Source organism: Ornithodoros turicata, chromosome 8 (genome assembly GCF_037126465.1).
Source record: "Ornithodoros turicata isolate Travis chromosome 8, ASM3712646v1, whole genome shotgun sequence".
Classification (NCBI taxonomy): Eukaryota; Metazoa; Arthropoda; class Arachnida; order Ixodida; family Argasidae; genus Ornithodoros; species Ornithodoros turicata.
Window position 1 is genome coordinate 40952218 of NC_088208.1, and position 22208 is coordinate 40974425.

The following is a 22208-nucleotide window of genomic DNA, read 5'->3' on the forward strand; positions in this document are numbered from 1 at the left end:
TCTCTTTTCGAATGGTCTGTCCTGCTGTCTCTCGGCGATTGAAGATACCAACAGGTGATGTCACAGGTTGTCATGCTTTTTCTGGTTACTGGTCTTGTTACCATTTTCTGCAGGTGCTGCTCTGTTAGAGTGGAGCTCTGTGGTGCTCAAGCCAACAGATGGAGGTGTTACCTGTTGCTGCTTGTTTTGAAAAGATCTTTTTTTGCATGGTCTGTCCTACTGTCTCTCAGCGATTGAAGGCACCAACAGGTGATGTCGCAGGTTACCATGCTTCTTTGTGGCTACTGGTCTTGTTACCATTTTCTGCAGGTGCTGCTCTGTTAGAGTGGAGCTCTGGTGCTCAAGCTAACATATGCAGGTGGTCCTACTTGTTTCAAAAAGATCTCTTTTTGCATGGTGTGGTTCCTGCTGTCTCTCAGCGATTGAAGGCACAAGAGGTGATGAAGACCTCTTTTTGCACGGTCTGTCCTGCTGTCTCTCGGCGATTGAAGGCACCAACAGGTGATGTAACAGGTTGCCATGCTTCTTTCTGGTTACTGGTCCTGTTACCATTTTCTGCAGGTGCTGCTCTGATAGAGTGGGACTCTGTGGTGCTCAAGCCAACAGATGGAGGTGTTCCCTGTTGCTGCTTGTTTTGAAAAGATCTCTTTTTGCACGGTCTGTCCTGCTGTCTCTCGGCGATTGAAGGCACCAACAGGTGATGTAACAGGTTGCCATGCTTCTTTCTGGTTACTGGTCCTGTTACTATTTTCTGCAGGTGCTGCTCTGATAGAGTGGGACTCTGTGGTGCTCAAGCCAACAGATGGAGGTGTTCCCTGTTGCTGCTTGTTTTGAAAAGATCTCTTTTTGCACGGTCTGTCCTGCTGTCTCTCGGCGATTGAAGGCACCAACAGGTGATGTAACAGGTTGCCATGCTTCTTTCTGGTTACTGGTCCTGTTACCATTTTCTGCAGGTGCTGCTCTGATAGAGTGGGACTCTGTGGTGCTCAAGCCAACAGATGGAGGTGTTCCCTGTTGCTGCTTGTTTTGAAAAGATCTCTTTTTGCACGGTCTGTCCTGCTGTCTCTCGGCGATTGAAGGCACCAACAGGTGATGTAACAGGTTGCCATGCTTCTTTCTGGTTACTGGTCCTGTTACCATTTTCTGCAGGTGCTGCTCTGATAGAGTGGGACTCTGTGGTGCTCAAGCCAACAGATGGAGGTGTTCCCTGTTGCTGCTTGTTTTGAAAAGATCTCTTTTTGCACGGTCTGTCCTGCTGTCTCTCGGCGATTGAAGGCACCAACAGGTGATGTAACAGGTTGCCATGCTTCTTTCTGGTTACTGGTCCTGTTACCATTTTCTGCAGGTGCTGCTCTGATAGAGTGGGACTCTGTGGTGCTCAAGCCAACAGATGGAGGTGTTCCCTGTTGCTGCTTGTTTTGAAAAGATCTCTTTTTGCACGGTCTGTCCTGCTGTCTCTCGGCGATTGAAGGCACCAACAGGTGATGTAACAGGTTGCCATGCTTCTTTCTGGTTACTGGTCCTGTTACCATTTTCTGCAGGTGCTGCTCTGATAGAGTGGGACTCTGTGGTGCTCAAGCCAACAGATGGAGGTGTTCCCTGTTGCTGCTTGTTTTGAAAAGATCTCTTTTTGCACGGTCTGTCCTGCTGTCTCTCGGCGATTGAAGGCACCAACAGGTGATGTAACAGGTTGCCATGCTTCTTTCTGGTTACTGGTCCTGTTACCATTTTCTGCAGGTGCTGCTCTGATAGAGTGGGACTCTGTGGTGCTCAAGCCAACAGATGGAGGTGTTCCCTGTTGCTGCTTGTTTTGAAAAGATCTCTTTTTGCACGGTCTGTCCTGCTGTCTCTCGGCGATTGAAGGCACCAACAGGTGATGTAACAGGTTGCCATGCTTCTTTCTGGTTACTGGTCCTGTTACCATTTTCTGCAGGTGCTGCTCTGATAGAGTGGGACTCTGTGGTGCTCAAGCCAACAGATGGAGGTGTTCCCTGTTGCTGCTTGTTTTGAAAAGATCTCTTTTTGCACGGTCTGTCCTGCTGTCTCTCGGCGATTGAAGGCACCAACAGGTGATGTAACAGGTTGCCATGCTTCTTTCTGGTTACTGGTCCTGTTACCATTTTCTGCAGGTGCTGCTCTGATAGAGTGGGACTCTGTGGTGCTCAAGCCAACAGATGGAGGTGTTCCCTGTTGCTGCTTGTTTTGAAAAGATCTCTTTTTGCACGGTCTGTCCTGCTGTCTCTCGGCGATTGAAGGCACCAACAGGTGATGTAACAGGTTGCCATGCTTCTTTCTGGTTACTGGTCCTGTTACCATTTTCTGCAGGTGCTGCTCTGATAGAGTGGGACTCTGTGGTGCTCAAGCCAACAGATGGAGGTGTTCCCTGTTGCTGCTTGTTTTGAAAAGATCTCTTTTTGCACGGTCTGTCCTGCTGTCTCTCGGCGATTGAAGGCACCAACAGGTGATGTAACAGGTTGCCATGCTTCTTTCTGGTTACTGGTCCTGTTACCATTTTCTGCAGGTGCTGCTCTGATAGAGTGGGACTCTGTGGTGCTCAAGCCAACAGATGGAGGTGTTCCCTGTTGCTGCTTGTTTTGAAAAGATCTCTTTTTGCACGGTCTGTCCTGCTGTCTCTCGGCGATTGAAGGCACCAGCAGGTGATGTAACAGGTTGCCATGCTTCTTTCTGGTTACTGGTCCTGTTACCATTTTCTGCAGGTGCTGCTCTGATAGAGTGGGACTCTGTGGTGCTCAAGCCAACAGATGGAGGTGTTCCCTGTTGCTGCTTGTTTTGAAAAGATCTCTTTCTGCACGGTCTGTCCTGCTGTCTCTCGGCGATTGAAGGCACCAACAGGTGATGTAACAGGTTGCCATGCTTCTTTCTGGTTACTGGTCCTGTTACCATTTTCTGCAGGTGCTGCTCTGATAGAGTGGGACTCTGTGGTGCTCAAGCCAACAGATGGAGGTGTTCCCTGTTGCTGCTTGTTTTGAAAAGATCTCTTTTTGCACGGTCTGTCCTGCTGTCTCTCGGCGATTGAAGGCACCAACAGGTGATGTAACAGGTTGCCATGCTTCTTTCTGGTTACTGGTCCTGTTACCATTTTCTGCAGGTGCTGCTCTGATAGAGTGGGACTCTGTGGTGCTCAAGCCAACAGATGGAGGTGTTCCCTGTTGCTGCTTGTTTTGAAAAGATCTCTTTTTGCACGGTCTGTCCTGCTGTCTCTCGGCGATTGAAGGCACCAACAGGTGATGTCACAGGTTGCCATGCTTCTTTCTGGTTACTGGTCTTGTTACCATTTTCTGCAGGTGCTGCTCTGTTAGAGTGGGGCTCTGTGGTGCTCAAGCCATCAGATGGAGGTGTTACCTGTTGCTGCTTGTTTTGAAAAGATCTCTTTTTGCACGGTCTGTCCTGCTGTCTCTCGGCGATTGAAGGCACCAACAGGTGATGTCACAGGTTGCCATGCTTCTTTCTGGTTACTGGTCTTGTTACCATTTTCTGCAGGTGCTGCTCTGTTAGAGTGGGGCTCTGTGGTGCTCAAGCCATCAGATGGAGGTGTTACCTGTTGCTGCTTGTTTTCAAAAGATATCTCTTTTGCATGGTCTGTCCTGGTGTCTCTCGGCGATTGAAGGCACCAACAGGTGATGTCACAGGTTGCCATGCTTTTTCTGGTTACTGATCTTGTTACCATTTTTTGCAGGTGCTGCTCTGGTGCTCAAGCTAACATATGCAGGTGGCCCTGCTTGTTTCAAAAAGATCTCTTTTTGCATGGTGGTTCCTGCTGTCTCTCAGCAATTGAAGGCACCAACAGGTGATGTCACAGGTTGCCATGCTTCTTTCTGGTTACTGGCCTTGTTACCATTTTATGCAGTTGTTACTCTGCTAGAATGGAGCTCTGGTGCTCAAGCTAACATACAGAGGCGTCCCCTGTTGCTGCTTGTTTCAAAAATATCTCTTTTTGTATGGTGACTCCTGATAAAAACAAAATACGAAATACCAGCTTAATTGAAACAGCAGACAAATTACCAGACAAAGAGACCTGTTCAGCCCACGCCTGCGGGTTGCAATCAGCACGTTTGCACCTGTGTTAGGTGGAAGACGTTATTGCTATCAGGATTACGGCATTTTTTCGGCACATTCAGGTAAAGTGCCTGTGATCTACAGCAGTGCTATAACAACTACCCAGGTAGCACAGGCAACCGCGGAAAGAATGGCAACGCAATGATGGCGTCGGCTTCTGAACGGGCGATATTGTCGGACTTCGCAGTCGTGTGGAAAAGGAGGAGGTAGAGCGCAAGATAACATAAGATCGTCCCCCAGACGGTGCCCTTACCATTTACCGACTGACGGTCATGTGATCAAGATATAGGATCGCACCCCGATGCTGCTCCGATCACTAACTGATAATCAGTCACATATGAGACCCACCGAGGCGCAGGAACGGATTTCTTTTTCACGACTGCCGACTGTAGCAATTGCATGACCCCACCGTTTCCAATCTGTCCAATGATGTGGCTCGACCAGTGGGTCGTCGTGTTTGTAGGGCCGGAGATCCCATCGCCCGCCCGTGTTAATGTATACTCTGCCGCGTCACCGAAACTAGCGTGGAATTTCGACATAGTTGAAACGATTCATCGCCAGGTAAGTCAGATTCCTTTCTATATGGTACTCCTCGCAATGATAAACGTTACACTTGGGTGGTTTTCACCATGCGCATGACAGCTCTCTATGGAAGGCTTCTCTCAAAACTTAGCAGTCAAAACGTGCTTTCGGTTTTAGTGCCCCATATTATGCTTTTTGCGTTGCTTTTCGGATGACAGGTTATGTTTTGGAAAAAAAAAAGATTGGTTCAGTAAAGTGTAGAAGCGCACGTATAGTGTATTTGACTTCAGACTAAATATAACCACTTCTTCAGGTTGACAGCTTGCCTACAAAGCTGGAGGCCTGGACATCTTCAGCTAAAGGCAAGTTTTCGTGGTTAGGCGCAATATTAAAGTTACGAAGAACAACAAATTCGTTAGCGAATAAGTTCTGCGTGCAATTCATCTGCGCGATATGACGGGTAACGCCAATTGGCCATCGTGATCTTCAATTCAAAGTGTCACACTGGACACTGGGCCGTGCGAAAAGAAATAAAAGAAATCAATACCGTGATGAAGAGGCCATCGCAAGATTTCTGCCTCCGAGCCTTTCTTCTAGTAATGGTTAATATTTTTCTAGCAGATGTTGTCATGCCGTGCTGACAACGGCAAGTCTATTTGCTCTGCATTCAGTAATGTGTGTGGTGTGGTGCACTTTTTCAAACAGTTTAAGCTTGACCCGAAACTATTTCCTCTTTCAGAATCCAGCCTACACTTCGGTTGCAACCCTATGAACCAATCTCGCTGTGATGTTTGCTTGCAAGAATTACAATCTGGTATACTGTGTTGTTTTTGTTTCAAAAATACTTCGGATATCCACATCGATATAACAAGGTCTCAAAGCAAGAAAGGAAATGTATGAGAAAAGGCAACTCTTTTTTTTTTTTTTAGGGTTCGAACTATTTATTTTATTTTTTTCTTGCGCGAACTGTGTTATCCTAAGTTGGTGTTTGTCAAGTTTCCGTTAGCACCAAGCAGTCCGTCATAACTAAGCACGGAGTTTCAGGGTTAAACTCGATTCTTTCCCGTATTGAAAGTTCCCCTTCTGGGTGAAACCCGATTTTTACCTGGCAAATTGTCATCACAGACGTCTGTACACGAATGTTTGGCCGCAAATTCAGTTAATTACCGTTTCTACCGAACCAGTACCATTGAGTTTGAGTAACTGAGCCCGACCTCTCCCCGCATTTAGCATCTGCAAGTTTTTCAACATGAACTCCCATGAATTTAGTGCACATGTTTATTTACCCGATTTGTAACCCCCCTGAATTTAGAAAAAGGCATTTCACGAAAACTTCAGGCTCTATTGTTCTAACCCATATGGTGGCCTTGAAGTGGCAACTTGCTCTTTGCTCCTCCTGTATATAGTTGGTGCGGTTACACTATCAATGCAGGTTGCATCCCAAAGCAACATGTTTCTTTTTATTATCATTATTATTACAGAAAAACTGCAAGCAAGACACAGAGATGTCACCCAGTAACGGATCTACTGCCAGTTAGCCGCTATTTGGAAGGCACTGGGGATAAAGACCAAGGGGCTCACGGAAGACAAGCCCTGGTGCAGCGCCATGGGCTCGCATTTATAAAGGGAACCCCCTGTGCTTTATTGATGACAAAATGTTGCTGTATGTAGAGCTAGGTTTCATAGAACATATTTCCTTCTCTTTTTTTTCTCTTTTGCGAAGTTCACGCCTATTTTGAGTGTTTCGGAGTGTCATCAATAAAACTTTGCATTGTGAAACATGGTGTGATTATTGAAATACATTCTAATATGTAGATATTGGGTAAAAATATTTGGTGGGGAAACAGCGAATCCCGTGCTCGTCGGGAAGCCGCCTAAGTTGGTCGCATCCCGACTCTAGGCGTGTAGTGGCCCGGTGTTTCAAAGCATCGTATGGACCGACGAAGGCGGATCGCTCGGCCACGCCCCGATTGTGGGCTGACGACTTGTGCTGCCTGGGTAATAGCACAGATGTATAGGACAACCGCAGTCATAGCGTGCATTGCACAGTTTGTGTAGTGGTTCACTTGTCTGCGTGCATTTGAGAATCCTGGTAGATGCACAGAGATGTGAACATGGTAACCGATGGCGTTGACGCCATTTTTGATAATATGGAGTTAAGTTCTAGGAGCTTTGAGTTGCTGTCGATATGGGCTACGCATTGGCAGAATGGGCGCGTTGGCTTGGCATTGGACGCATTGGCGATATGGGCTTAGCATTGCTGAAATGTATATACTTGTATGTATATTATTTTAGTGCTTCATCAGTGGTTCGAGCGGATGCGGATCATGTGGTGATCAGGCTTTAATATTGCAGTTGCAATGTGCCCCCCAAAGAGTTGTTTAATATATATTTGTTAAATAGTCCCCTAATTGAGCGAAAAATTGGTTTCCTAGTAGCAGCCCCGTCAAGTATATAATTCAATGACAAAACTAAATCCGCCCTAAGGCAACTCCGCTTTTTATGAAAATTTGTTGCAGATAAAAGGAAACTCTCTGTATAAGCGAGCGATAAAAGAGAAACGAGCGCTACTTTTCAGCTACTTGACTAAGAAACAGGTGCTAATAGTGAAGCAGTACCTGCTTCTTACTCAAGTAGCAGAAAAGTATCACTTGCTTTTCTTTTATCGCTCGCTTTAAATATAATTTCTGGACACGTTAGAGCAAACACCCTGTATATGTGTGTGTGTGTGTTTATAAGTTGACCGTGCACTCCCAGTCGAGACTAGTCATCCCCCCCGGTAGTGACATGATCTTGTGTCGGCGCTGACAGTGTCAGCGAGACATCAGCGCCCCCATGCAGCCGCTACCCTAGCCAACTTCCGGTTGTCCCTTCTGTTTGCAAGCAGTGAAAGAGAGCGCTGCCAGTCCTAGTACGCGGACCGCGCGTAGGAGTTGCTGGTTATCACCTGGCTAGTATCATCTAGTAGGTCATAATAACAATAATAATTTATTTTGTCACAAAGATGACCGGGGACAGCGACAAAAAAGTCACGCTGTGACTTGACGAGGGCACTGTCCCCGTACGGCAGCATCACGTAGTAGTTTATTTTTTACAGAAAAACGAGGTACTAGGGCATTGCACCTTACAGGAAACAAAAACAACGCGATACACTTTCCGACACACTTCTTAACTTGTACAACATTCCCTAACACATTTTCTTGTGGCTCCTAGTAAGTTAAAGTAAGTCATGGTTTCACCCGCAGGACGTTGTCTCAGATTCTTGTATCTTTGAGACAGTCTGCAAAATTTCATTCAGCGCGGGAGTAATGAAGTAAAATCATCATCAGTGTGACCCGCGGTGTCACAAGGGCGGATGCCCTGAATACGCAATAAATTTTAGTTATAAGCAGTTAACTGCACAAAATAAAACCAGCATAAGGCAGTCTGATCCACCGCTGCAGTATTCATCTGAGAGCAGTTTTCTAATGTGCCTTCTGGTGGCAGACGAAGAAGAAGAGAAGAAGAAAAACATCGATAATTCCATTGATGGTAAGCGTATTTCTCTTCGGCACACTCTATGCGTACTGTACGAAAAGTGATAGTCATGGTGACGTTATGGAAGCCCCGCCCGGATGGTACTATATAGGCGGATATTTTCGTTTCACACGTAGGACAGAATGGGCCAAAAGCTGGAAAAAACGGGAAACCCGCATTACATGGAAGTGGACGGGCTCTTCCTCCCTATCTCTTTCTCGCGGGAGAACTTTATTTACGCCACCAAGCACAGACCCGAGGACGGCGACATAATCCTAGCAGGGTACCCAAACAGCGGCCTCAAAACTATCGCCATCATGCTCCACCTCCTGACTCGAAAGAAAGCAGACACCATATCCAGCGAGATCCCCCTACTTGAGTGGTGTGGCAAAGACATCGAGAAACTTGCTCGACCACGAATTATCCGAACGCATCTCCCCTACTATAGACTTAGCATCAACCCTCTTGCCAAGTACATCTACACTGTCCGGAACCCGAAGGATTGCTGCGCTTACAGCTTCGACGACGCCGTCACGTATCCCGAGGATTACGGCTACCTTGAGGGTCGCTTCGACGAGTTTCTCGACATCTTTCTCAATGGCAAAGTTCACGGTAACGATTACTTCAAGCACGTCATGTCTTGGTGGCCTCGTAGGAACGATTCCCACGTCCTCCTCCTGGTCCTGGAAGATCTACGTATGGAGTCGAGATTCTATCTCGAGAGAATCCTGGGATTCTTGGGTAGGGACGACATGGTGGCTAATGCGAAAAATATAGGCCTACTTCAAGAGGTCCTGGAGAACATTGGCACCGGTCCGGCGCATTCCAGGATAATGGACATCAAGATGTGCACGCAAGATGGGCCAATTACGAGGGTTTCAACGGCGGGCTACTGGAAGAACTATTTTACTTGCGGCCAATCGAAAAGGATGGACTCCGTTTTTGTAGAGAGGACTAAAGGTTTAGAGATGAGGCACTTGTGGAACGACTACGATGTGTTCGCAATCTGAATCGCTTTTTTATTTTATTTTCGGCCAGTAAAATAATATGTAATAGTGCTCCAGAGAGCAAAACGATGCGATAAATTTTCTATAAGCCCAATTCGCTTGTCACTTTCTCAGGCTTCTGAGTGGAAGTGCAGCACACTGAATTGCACAGAGATAGCGCAGGCGCTCTAAACGTACAGATGGCTTGAAGATTGGGCCGACGAACAATTAAAACACAAGGGTGTTTTATGCACGCTCCTATATTATCCCAAGGCTCCACACGGTCTGTGGGACGCAAACGCGGTAGCCGAGCTACCGCGTTGAGCAAGACATGCTGACAGCCGCCGGGCAAGCGACAGCATCACGTGAGCGCAAGATCAGTACGATTCAGCAAATTAGCACGACCAGACGAGCCCCGCGGTTTTAATTATTTCCTGGACCAACAGATGGCGCCGCTCCTGATACGTTGTCAGAGAGCGAAGTTTCGCTTTGCCTCGTGGCGTTCTTTCTCCGTGCTATCAGCGCTCCGTTGATAAGCGATTTCTGTCACGCTAGTTATCGTGGGTGGGTAGCTCAGTTGGTACAGCGTTTGGCTTCTGTACAGAAAGACCCTGGTTCGAAACGGGATCTCTCTGTGTAAGGTTCGGGGGTAGATACTGGGTAAACGTATGAGGGTTAGCTGTATGAGGGGGTTTGTAAGGGGTGACAGGAAGTAGCCTAGGTGTGGGTGGGTAAGATAGGAGGAGGTCTGGCGGGAGTGCGCCCGAGGATGCCCCGTGGGGTGTAAAGTAAGACCCCACGGGGCCGCCGATGACGTCGTCCCCCCCCGGTTAGTTGCCTCATCCGGGAACTGGCCGCGGCGTAATTTCCAGAATTCTCACCACGGTTATGCAACATGTATAGTCTGTCTGTTTTGTTGAAAGTTTATCGTTAATTTCTTAGGCAAGTATTTTAGGCAAGTAATTTCTTAGGCGTTGTATGTATTTGTCCCTTCTATGTTGTTCCAGCCTCAGACATCAAATTTCTCATGATCACGTCGTTTTGTAGTATCTTAGATAAATTTTCCACTGATGGCTTCGGGGTTAAGAAGGGGTTGTTAAGGTTGCGTTTGCGGCAGTCTCAGGTTGAACTACATGAAGATGAAGCATAACACACAAGGGAACACCGTGGAAAAGCACAAGAGTGCAAAGTCATTTCTTTGCACAAGAGTGCAAAGAAATGTAGAACATTTAAAAACATGTCACAATTGTGCAGCAGTGTTTGAGGAAAAATGTAGGGGTAGGGGTAGGGGCCCAAGCAGTACTGAAAGTCGAGTGCAATGGGGGTGGACGGTTATATCAATGTGCAGGAGCCCCGTGTCAATGTGCAGGAGGAGGATGCCCCGTGGGGTGTAAAGTAAGACCCCACGGGGCCGCCGATGATGGAGTCCCCCCCCCCCCCCCGGTTAGTTGCCTCATCCGGGAACTGGCCGCGGCGTAATTTCTAGAATTCTCACCACGGTTATGCAACATGTATGTTATTTTGTAGCGCAAATGGAATTGTTTTGTTCATTCCGAATGCAGGACCAGGTCCGGGACCATTCCGAATCCATGCATAGCTACATACAGCGGATACATCTGGGAAGCGCTGTTGGATCAGAGTGGATCAGTAGTGTGCACTTGCATCCACTGTATGTAATGTACACACAAGTGGCATTCCCGAAGTTGCTTCATTTCTTCTTGATTGTCTTGTCCGTCAAGTTTTGCAGGTGCTGCGTCTTCACATCAGTCTTCCATCGTGCTGATGGATGAGCGGAGAGAGGCACGTTCAGCAAATGACGATGCGAAGTTGCGACGTTTCGAAAGGGTACTCCGTTTTTCCATCATGGTCCCTGCTACTACCCCTCAGTGATTGAAGGCGCCGACAGGTGATGCCACAGGTTGCTGCTGCCGTCCTGCACGGATCTCTGTTGTCGAATCCAGTCTTCCATTGCTGCCTGTTCCCAAGAAACCTCTCCCATGCCCGACGGACGTTGTTGCATATCAGTAACTAGAAGCAGCGGCAGGAGTACCAGGACATTTTACTCGCCCATTCTATTTACTGTTTCAGGATCCACTTGTCGCCACTGGTGCATAATGCATGCTGGTGTTGCAGAGCCTGGTGCTGCACTGGTGCATGCTGTCCGTGGTTGCATTCTACTGACGGGCTTATTTTCACCGTTGTCCTAAAATAGAAGGTACACAACTTAACATTCACTATAGTAAATTTTGAGGAAAGGAAGCTGTTCAGTCACCCCCTTTCCAGGAGTACGAACGTCATCTGAAGGCCACATGGCGTGCGGATACACGTTCAATCTGTCCCATTTTCTTAATTTTGTTCCTTGGGATTTTGTTCCGCATTTCTTGAGCGTTGGTTGTTGTTGTTGTTCGTTCAGCCGCTGCAATTTACGGTAAAACGTGATGATGGGGATGAAAACTGGACGGATGAGCAGGTTGGCACAGATTGGCAGCTGAACGTACCCTACATAAACTACGAGTTGCGAACTGTTAAACTGTTAAGCTTTCGTATTCCCGACTACTATTATTGGACCTGTGTAGAACCTGCGGTTTTGCTGTCTACCATTAGTACTTGAAAGGTGGTATCCAAGGTACAGCTTGGGACAAAAGTTCACGGAACGTTCCTCCATTTGAGCGGCACCCTATAGCAGCAAACAGAGGTGGACGCACATATTGAGAGATGGACATACGTTTCTTATTCGATATCTTCTTGATATATATGGCAGGGGCCGCACTCATGAAGAAATACGCCAGTGCCAGTGCCAGTCTAATGACGGAAGGCCCTTATAAAAGCTGACGTACTCATTTAATTAGTGCGCTTTTTCTTGGTACGAGTAAAATTGCCTTCGTAAAATTTACTCCTGCATTTGTTGGTTTGTTGTAGACCTATTTCGTGATCCAGAAATCGGCCTAACGCTCTGGCGCGCGCTCTACCCTGAAATGGTTCAACGGAACAGCTGGTGAAAATTCGTTGTGCTTTAATGCTTAGCTATCGGAACTCGTTATTTTATTCTAAAAATCTTTGGTTTAATAAAAGAGGTACTGCCCTATTTACACTTCTCTCTTTCAGGTGCTGCAAGAAGCCAGGCTGGACGCTGAATATTGACGGTATACGGGGCACAACGCAAACTTCACAAGGAATCCTCGTAATGGACGTGATGTACTTTGTTGCGCTTTCATTACTTCTTCCCATAAAGGGAACAGTGTTGACACACGTGAACACCTGTGAACTTTCGATAGGCGGCTACTCACGGATGATTGGTTTGGGGGGTGACTTCATCCTGGTCTACTGCCATTGTTTCATCCTCTTGATGGTTCTCTTGTTACGTTGACTGTCTGGTTGGTCTTGTTGGTCTCCTTTTGAGCATTCTGTTATGGTCGTTCTCTGTTGGTGGCTTTTGCTCATGGTTGGCTCGTTCGATCGCTGGGGCTTGGGGTTCCGTTACGAGGTTTGGGGGTTTTTGGGGCGTAGTCCATCGCGTAGTATTTACCATTGAGTAAACAATGCTGAGCGTTCTAGGAGCGCATTACTTGCTCGTCATGGGAGAACATAACACAAACAACACAAACAGTATTTGCTTGCAGGGCGTACTTTTGGTTTATTGTACCCAGACACTGTTAATCGCTATACTGTAATTAGAACGTGCTTTGAGAAATACACGTCTGCATCTTTTTATTTGCTCCTTTCTTACACATGTCACACTTTTACACTATGGTCGCACAAAACCTTCTGGTCGCCTGATATCCTCAAAGGTCTGAAAAGTGAGTTCTACTGTTCTGCTGGCGTTCTCACGGAATGGTGCATAGGCTTGATGCATAGGCGCCGATGTGGATGGACTGTGGTTCTCGGTTTGGTTACTTTGTTCCACTGACATGCATATAATGTCGCATATTTCACGTTTTTTCTTTTTTTTTTTCTTTTTTTTTATCACCTTGTTAAGGACCTCCATCAGTTTACGTGGGTGTTACGCTCTGCCATGGGTGGTAAGTTGAAGCGCAGTGTTCTGCTGCGTATATACATACATATATAGGCTTCAGACCACATGGACAGTGTTAGCGGGAATGCGAAGATGTAGAGCCCGGTCCATAGGGTTGGCGGCATTCCAATACACATCAACGTTTGGAGCTTCTCCCGGAGTGCACAGGTTGTAAATTAGTTGAATGTGGACTGGTTGGTGATTCATTGGTCGTCCCAGCGAAAGGGGGGGTAGTTACAAGTAAAATTCTAAATTCCACCCAGGTTTAAGGATTAGGAACGAAAGACTTCGTGCGGCGCGCTCCGCGCGTACTTCGAAATGCACGTTTTGGTAGTGTTTCTAGAACTCTATTTTGTAGAGCTAAAACTGAAGCTAGAAACCTGCGGTAGTTTAACTGTGTTGTATAAGTGGTCTTACAAAAAAAAATTATCTCGCATTCATTGTCTTCTACCCGGTGTCGAGGTGAGAGAAAGGAGGTGGGGGTGAGATTGAGATACCCAGCGATCTACCTAATTTTGATCAGAAGGCAAGAATCTCCTGTGTCTGGGGTGACTGCTGGCAGGAACTTTGGAGGGGCATTAGGCGAGTGTGGAATGCCAGAAAAACTTTTACCTCCATCTGTTGAGTCTGTCGAGAACTTCTTTCGTGATACAAGTAGAAGCTTCGAACAACAGGTAAGTGTGGGTGGATAGCTCAGGTGGTTGGGTGGTTGTTTCTCCACTAACAGTCCATAACGTTCCGGGTTCGATGCCTAGGTGAGCCAGGTGGGTAGCTACAGGGAGGGTCTTGTGCGGGGGTAGCCTAGTGGGTGGCGGGGACTAACACTCTACGAGAGGGGGTAGTTGGGTAATGGGTGGTCAAGTGGCAGGGGGTAGCTCGATAGCGGGAGGGTAGAGGCCAGGGGTATATCAGCGGGCGGTGGGCTAAGGTTAGCAGGAGTACCCAGAGGAAGCTGAGGATTGACTCGAGGGAGGCAGATGTGGCCAAAGGGCTGTGTCCGACCCCTGGTGGGTCAGTTGGAGTAAGTAGGACCCCCAGGGCGAACGGGCTCGGCCCGGCCACGCATCCAAGGGCCCCCTCTGGCGCCACCCCTGGAACTCGGGAATCGGGAGAGGATTATGGTAGGGCCACGTCCCACGTGGGGACTTTTTAGATAATGGGATAGTAAGCTGTGGCTTGGGAGGTTGGAGGAGTCTGGGTGAAGGTGATATGGGGGTTGGGTGGAAGAGGCAAGGTGGGGCAAGGGGCGCTCTGGGCATGAGCATGGCACCAGAAGCGTCGTGGGGGTGGGTGCACCCAGGTAAAGTTCGATGTGGGTATGAGCATGGCACAAGAAAAGTTGCAGGAAGAAGAGTCGTGGGGGTGGGTAGAAGAGGCGTCGTGGGGGTGGGCGGAAGAAGCGTCGTGGGGGTGAGTGGAAGAAGCGTCGTGGGGGTGAGTGGAAGAAGCGTCGTGGGGGTGGGTGGAAGAAGCGTCGTGGGGGTGGGTAGAGGGGTGGGTGGGTGGGTGGGTGGGTGGGAGGACCGTCGAGGGGTGGGTGCACCCAGGAAAAGTTCACCCTGGGCATGGGCAGAGCTCGTCCTGGGCAGCAAAACCCCCCCGCGAGGTCGCAGCCGGGACAGCCCTCCAAGTAAGGAATGCCACCTCCACCACTCTTATACTTTTGCAATTCCCGAAGCCCGTTATCGATGGCATTTTCCCTACTTTTCGGGTGTGTCCCGGCTGCTGCCTATTCCCTCCCTGTGGCTGTCCTTATCCCCTACCACCCACTAAGCTATCCTCCCCCGCACATTTTGCCCACCCGTTACCCTGCTGGCCAACTGCTCGGCTTCCACTAAATTCCCCGCGGCGCGCCCCAGCTTAAGCCTACCCCCAAGCCTTAACCCTGGACCTGGCATCGAACCCACTACCCCGAGCTCCGTTCCTCGTCGGTTTGCCCACTGAGCTATCCCACCCGAGAGTCAACCTGTCTTATTCCAAATAAAGACTCGCTAGAAAAAGAAAGAACAACAACTAGGAATCGAACCTTAGTTCACAGATGGCGTGAACGACAACACATTACACGACTTCAGAAAGCGGAAGGTATTGCTATTGCTGGAACACGCAGACCTAAAGCAATCGTTCCACATTTTTATTTATCGACACTGCAGTCGTTTTTTTTTTTCAAAACTAATTTTAATGTGTCAATGGTATATACAAGACGATGTGTAGAATAGTAGGCGTGTACGCTACGTACCCTACAGCACGTTTTCAGCGAGACTCAGCGAACATACACGCATCTAACATATACAACACCCAAGAGGGAGTGAGGGAACAATACAAAGGAAAACCCAATACAAGGCTGTCTCAGTGATCAAAGAGTACAGCCCGGATGAGGTCAATCACCCAGCGAAAACAGCTTTCGTCGAAATATGGTCCAAGATTCTACAGGCGGTTCATTGGCGTCATATATCCCACGTGCAGAAAGTTGGGCTAGCATTCTGCAATATTTTGAGACTCGAAAGACACAGGAATCCCGGCCACAGTTTATTGCCACAAGGGGGGGGGGGGTTCATATGCTAGTACATAATTCACGTAACTTCTACAACCCATGTATGGTAAACAGCTACCACAAAACAAGCTCACAACCCAACGGGCCCAACATCCCATACACGCCACACTTTAAGACTCAACGGTAACACCCACCCAGCGTTCTGTGGGACGCCCAAAATGCCTATGCGCAAGACCAACGACCTCTGGAAATGAAGCAAACAGCAGCACCAGAAAGACCCTTGCAGTCAAGAACCACCACCACCACCACATCAAGAACTTTCCATCGGAACAGTGTTCCGGGGAGGACAACCAGTCACCAGAGACACGGACGGAACACGGAAAACCAGATGTCGTTTAGAGGAAACAGAGTACTCACTTCGTCGGCAATTAAAGTGTGTGCGGGGTTAGATTCCTGCAGCTGTCTAGCTTTCAAGCTATTTCAATTGTTCATGTTCTCACAGTCCATGTACCTCAGGCATGCTACTTCCCATCACGAAAATAAAGTACATCGTTTATACCAGCTAGCCCCTTTTGAACATACGTGGACATTATTCTCCATCGAAACTGGGACGCTCGAGGTAGGAGGCGGACACCAGCAGTCTAGAAACACCGGACCAACCACAACCACTACAGCAGCAGCAAGTAAGATACGCACCGAAGTCGAACAGCAAGTAGAGTTGGACACCAGGAACCGAGAAAGGTACATATACCCCCGGACACCTCTGCGTTCGTCATAAAAACGTCGGAACAAGGTCGTCTCGATGCAATTCACTCACCTTCGCTCCCCGCGCCTCCGACGAACCGGAACCACAGCGAACATTTCTCAAGTGCACCAATAAGTAGCTCCTAAAACAACACAATCCACCCCCCACACCCCAACTGTTTTTTTTTCTCTCAATATATCCGCGATATATGTTGTGTGAGATTCCTCGAACAAGATCTGCTGTGTCTACTAACGTGTGACGCGGTTATGTCATAGCAAGTACAGCTACACTGACGACGTGTTCGTCGCGGCGCTTGCGTAACGGTGGCGTTGAGATCATGACATGTTGTTCACCTTCCATTCTTCTATAGTTTCCAGTGCCGTAGACACATACAGACGGGTTTAACTCGAGTTGTCCGAGGCGTATGAATGTCCTCTGAAAGAGTTGAGAAATACAGGGGGCCTAAGCATAGAAGGGCACTCCAGCATCCATGAATTCTCACACGGGATGGCTCACTTGGAAAAGAACAAGAGAAGTAGGGTATCTATTTCACCAGACTGATCCTGTGCTGCCCAGCAAAATAAAACTAGGCCGCAGAAGTAAATGGCGTAGCAGGAGTGGTTTCAAAGGTTCAAACACCGCGAATTTTTTTTTTAGTAACTTTGGGAGAGGGAAACGATGGTGAAATCCTTCTTCCCCATGTAAAGTTCCCATAGAACCCCTCCCGAAATATTTTGCTGGCTATGCCACTGACAAAAGTCATCAATGTACCATTTGAGGGCAGCCTAGAAGAGTGTCTCCAACTATGCTGCGCATTTTCTTGAGAACTTGTGTAGTACAGGTGTTGAAGCACAGTAGGGCATCCATGGGGTTCCACAGGATACGCACCAGTACTTGGACAAGAACAAGAGGAGCATCAGCTTGGGAGCATCAGCTTGACACATTTAATCAGAATCGTGCTGCCTTGCAAAATAAAACTGGGCTACAGAAGTGATCAATGTACCCTTTCAGGGGAGCCTAGAAGCGGGTCTCGAACTGTGCTGTCCTTTCTCTTGAGAACTTTTGTAGTACAGGAGCTGAAGCACAGTAGGGCATCCATGAGGTTCCACAGGAGACGCACCAGTATTTGGACAAGAATAAGATGAGCATCAGCTTTACACATTTTATCAGAATGGTGCTGCCTTGCAAAATAAAACTGGGCTACAGAAGTGATCAATGTACCCTTTCAGGGGAGCCTAGAAGCGGGTCTCGAACTGTGCTGTCCTTTCTCTTGAGAACTTTTGTAGTACAGGAGCTGAAGCACAGTAGGGCATCCATGAGGTTCCACAGGGGACGCACCAGTACTTGGACAAGAAGAAGAGGAGCATCAGCTTTACACATTTTATCAGAATGGTGCTGCCTTGCAAAATAAAACTGGGCTACAGAAGTGATCAATGTACCCTTTCAGGGGAGTCTCGAAGCGGGTCTCGAACTGTGCTGTCCTTTCTCTTGAGAACTTTTGTAGTACAGGAGCTGAAGCACAGTAGGGCATCCATGAGGTTCCACAGGAGACGCACCAGTATTTGGACAAGAATAAGATGAGCATCAGCTTTACACATTTTATCAGAATGGTGCTGCCTTGCAAAATAAAACTGGGCTACAGAAGTGATCAATGTACCCTTTCAGGGGAGTCTAGAAGCGGGTCTCGAACTGTGCTGTCCTTTCTCTTGAGAACTTTTGTAGTACAGGAGCTGAAGCACAGTAGGGCATCCATGAGGTTCCACAGGAGACGCACCAGTATTTGGACAAGAATAAGATGAGCATCAGCTTTACACATTTTATCAGAATGGTGCTGCCTTGCAAAATAAAACTGGGCTACAGAAGTGATCAATGTACCCTTTCAGGGGAGTCTCGAAGCGGGTCTCGAACTGTGCTGTCCTTTCTCTTGAGAACTTTTGTAGTACAGGAGCTGAAGCACAGTAGGGCATCCATGAGGTTCCACAGGAGACGCACCAGTATTTGGACAAGAATAAGATGAGCATCAGCTTTACACATTTTATCAGAATGGTGCTGCCTTGCAAAATAAAACTGGGCTACAGAAGTGATCAATGTACCCTTTCAGGGGAGTCTAGAAGCGGGTCTCGAACTGTGCTGTCCTTTCTCTTGAGAACTTTTGTAGTACAGGAGCTGAAGCACAGTAGGGCATCCATGAGGTTCCACAGGAGACGCACCAGTATTTGGACAAGAATAAGATGAGCATCAGCTTTACACATTTTATCAGAATGGTGCTGCCTTGCAAAATAAAACTGGGCTACAGAAGTGATCAATGTACCCTTTCAGGGGAGTCTCGAAGCGGGTCTCGAACTGTGCTGTCCTTTCTCTTGAGAACTTTTGTAGTACAGGAGCTGAAGCACAGTAGGGCATCCATGAGGTTCCACAGGAGACGCAGCAGTATTTGGACAAGAATAAGATGAGCATCAGCTTTACACATTTTATCAGAATGGTGCTGCCTTGCAAAATAAAACTGGGCTACAGAAGTGATCAATGTACCCTTTCAGGGGAGTCTCGAAGCGCGTCTCGAACTGTGCTGTCCTTTCTCTTGAGAACTTTTGTAGTACAGGAGCTGAAGCACAGTAGGGCATCCATGAGGTTCCACAGGAGACGAACCAGTACTTGAACAAGAAGAAGAGGAGCATCAGCTTGACACATTTAATCAGAATGGTGCTGCCTTGCAAAATAAAACTGGGCTACAGAAGTGATCAATGTACCCTTTCAGGGGAGTCTAGAAGCGGGTCTCGAACTGTGCTGTCCTTTCTCTTGAAAACTTTTGTAGTACAGGAGCTGAAGCACAGTAGGGCATCCATGAGGTTCCACAGGAGACGCACCAGTACTTAAACAAGAAGAAGAGGAGCATCAGCTTGACACATTTAATCAGAATGGTGCTGCCTTGCAAAATAAAACTGGGCTACAGAAGTGATCAATGTACCCTTTCAGGGGAGTCTAGAAGCGGGTCTCGAACTGTGCTGTCCTTTCTCTTGAGAACTTTTGTAGTACAGGAGCTGAAGCACAGTAGGGCATCCATGAGGTTCCACAGGAGACGCACCAGTACTTGAACAAGAAGAAGAGGAGCATCAGCTTGACACATTTAATCAGAATGGTGCTGCCTTGCAAAATAAAACTGGGCTACAGAAGTGATCAATGTACCCTTTCAGGGGAGTCTAGAAGCGGGTCTCGAACTGTGCTGTCCTTTCTCTTGAAAACTTTTGTAGTACAGGAGCTGAAGCACAGTAGGGCATCCATGAGGTTCCACAGGAGACGCACCAGTATTTGGACAAGAATAAGATGAGCATCAGCTTTACACATTTTATCAGAATGGTGCTGCCTTGCAAAATAAAACTGGGCTACAGAAGTGATCAATGTACCCTTTCAGGGGAGTCTCGAAGCGGGTCTCGAACTGTGCTGTCCTTTCTCTTGAGAACTTTTGTAGTACAGGAGCTGAAGCACAGTAGGGCATCCATGAGGTTCCACAGGAGACGCACCAGTATTTGGACAAGAAGAAGAGGAGCATCAGCTTGACACATTTAATCAGAATGGTGCTGCCTTGCAAAATAAAACTGGGCTACAGAAGTGATCAATGTACCCTTTCAGGGGAGTCTAGAAGCGGGTCTCGAACTGTGCTGTCCTTTCTCTTGAAAACTTTTGTAGTACAGGAGCTGAAGCACAGTAGGGCATCCATGAGGTTCCACAGGAGACGCACCAGTACTTGAACAAGAAGAAGAGGAGCATCAGCTTGACACATTTAATCAGAATGGTGCTGCCTTGCAAAATAAAACTGGGCTACAGAAGTGATCAATGTACCCTTTCAGGGGAGTCTAGAAGCGGGTCTCGAACTGTGCTGTCCTTTCTCTTGAGAACTTTTGTAGTACAGGAGCTGAAGCACAGTAGGGCATCCATGAGGTTCCACAGGAGACGCACCAGTACTTGAACAAGAAGAAAAGGAGCATCAGCTTGACACATTTAATCAGAATGGTGCTGCCTTGCAAAATAAAACTGGGCTACAGAAGTGATCAATGTACCCTTTCAGGGGAGTCTAGAAGCGGGTCTCGAACTGTGCTGTCCTTTCTCTTGAGAACTTTTGTAGTACAGGAGCTGAAGCACAGTAGGGCATCCATGAGGTTCCACAGGAGACGCACCAGTACTTGGACAAGAACAGGAGGAGCAACAGCTTTACACATTTAATCAGAATGGTGCTGCCTTGCAAAATAAAACTGGGCTACAGAAGTGATCAATGTACCCTTTCAGGGGAGCCTAGAAGCGGGTCTCGAACTGTGCTGTCCTTTCTCTTGAGAACTTTTGTAGTACAGGAGCTGAAGCACAGTAGGGCATCCATGAGGTTCCACAGGAGACGCACCAGTACTTGGACAAGAACAGGAGGAGCAACAGCTTTACACATTTAATCAGAATGGTGCTGCCTTGCAAAATAAAACTGGGCTACAGAAGTGATCAATGTACCCTTTCAGGGGAGCCTAGAAGCGGGTCTCGAACTGTGCTGTCCTTTCTCTTGAGAACTTTTGTAGTACAGGAGTTGAAGCACAGTAGGGCACCCATGAGGTTCCACAGGGGACGCACCAGTACTTGGACAAGAACAAGAGGAGCAACAGCTTGACACATTTAATCAGAATGGTGCTGCCTTGCAAAATAAAACTGGGCTACAGAAGTGATCAATGTACCCTTTCAGGGGAGCCTAGAAGCGGGTCTCGAACTGTGCTGTCCTTTCTCTTGAGAACTTTTGTAGTACAGGAGCTGAAGCACAGTAGGGCATCCATGAGGTTCCACAGGAGACGCACCAGTATTTGGACAAGAATAAGATGAGCATCAGCTTTACACATTTTATCAGAATGGTGCTGCCTTGCAAAATAAAACTGGGCTACAGAAGTGATCAATGTACCCTTTCAGGGGAGTCTCGAAGCGGGTCTCGAACTGTGCTGTCCTTTCTCTTGAGAACTTTTGTAGTACAGGAGCTGAAGCACAGTAGGGCATCCATGAGGTTCCACAGGAGACGCACCAGTATTTGGACAAGAAGAAGAGGAGCATCAGCTTGACACATTTAATCAGAATGGTGCTGCCTTGCAAAATAAAACTGGGCTACAGAAGTGATCAATGTACCCTTTCAGGGGAGTCTAGAAGCGGGTCTCGAACTGTGCTGTCCTTTCTCTTGAGAACTTTTGTAGTACAGGAGCTGAAGCACAGTAGGGCATCCATGAGGTTCCACAGGAGACGCACCAGTACTTGAACAAGAAGAAGAGGAGCATCAGCTTGACACATTTAATCAGAATGGTGCTGCCTTGCAAAATAAAACTGGGCTACAGAAGTGATCAATGTACCCTTTCAGGGGAGTCTAGAAGCGGGTCTCGAACTGTGCTGTCCTTTCTCTTGAGAACTTTTGTAGTACAGGAGCTGAAGCACAGTAGGGCATCCATGAGGTTCCACAGGAGACGCACCAGTACTTGGACAAGAACAGGAGGAGCAACAGCTTTACACATTTAATCAGAATGGTGCTGCCTTGCAAAATAAAACTGGGCTACAGAAATGATCAATGTACCCTTTCAGGGGAGCCTAGAAGCGGGTCTCAAACTGTGCTGTCCTTTCTCTTGAGAACTTTTGTAGTACAGGAGCTGAAGCACAGTAGGGCATCCATGAGGTTCCACAGGGGACGCACCAGTACTTGGACAAGAACAAGAGGAGCAACAGCTTTACACATTTAATCAGAATGGTGCTGCCTTGCAAAATAAAACTGGGCTACAGAAGTGATCAATGTACCCTTTCAGGGGAGCCTAGAAGCGGGTCTCGAACTGTGCTGTCCTTTCTCTTGAGAACTTT

General features: G+C 47.7%; 2 protein-coding genes and 1 long non-coding RNA gene across 4 annotated transcripts; 2 read left to right on the plus strand and 1 right to left on the minus strand.

Moving 5' to 3' along the window:
- The first annotated feature begins 3324 nt into the window (after positions 1–3324).
- Positions 3325–12810, plus strand: LOC135367385 (uncharacterized). 2 transcript variants are annotated; one of them, XR_010414448.1, is made up of 7 exons: positions 3325–3441; positions 3517–3638; positions 3698–3808; positions 10664–10770; positions 10841–11125; positions 11190–11316; positions 12207–12810. It is a non-coding gene; the product is annotated as an uncharacterized LOC135367385 (long non-coding RNA). The 2 variants fall into 2 exon arrangements; XR_010414447.1 differs by having other exon boundaries at positions 3325–3638.
- On the plus strand, positions 7295–10031 carry LOC135367383 (sulfotransferase ssu-1-like). The gene has a single exon (XM_064600628.1). The coding sequence runs from the start codon at positions 8259–8261 to the stop codon at positions 9123–9125; it is 867 nt and encodes a 288-aa protein (XP_064456698.1). The 5' UTR covers positions 7295–8258; the 3' UTR covers positions 9126–10031.
- A 1315-nt stretch (positions 12811–14125) lies between the features above and the next one.
- Positions 14126–14680, minus strand: LOC135367615 (uncharacterized). The gene has a single exon (XM_064600905.1). It carries the CDS (start codon positions 14678–14680, stop codon positions 14126–14128), a length of 555 nt encoding a protein of 184 aa, XP_064456975.1.
- Between the last annotated feature and the right edge of the window lie 7528 nt (positions 14681–22208).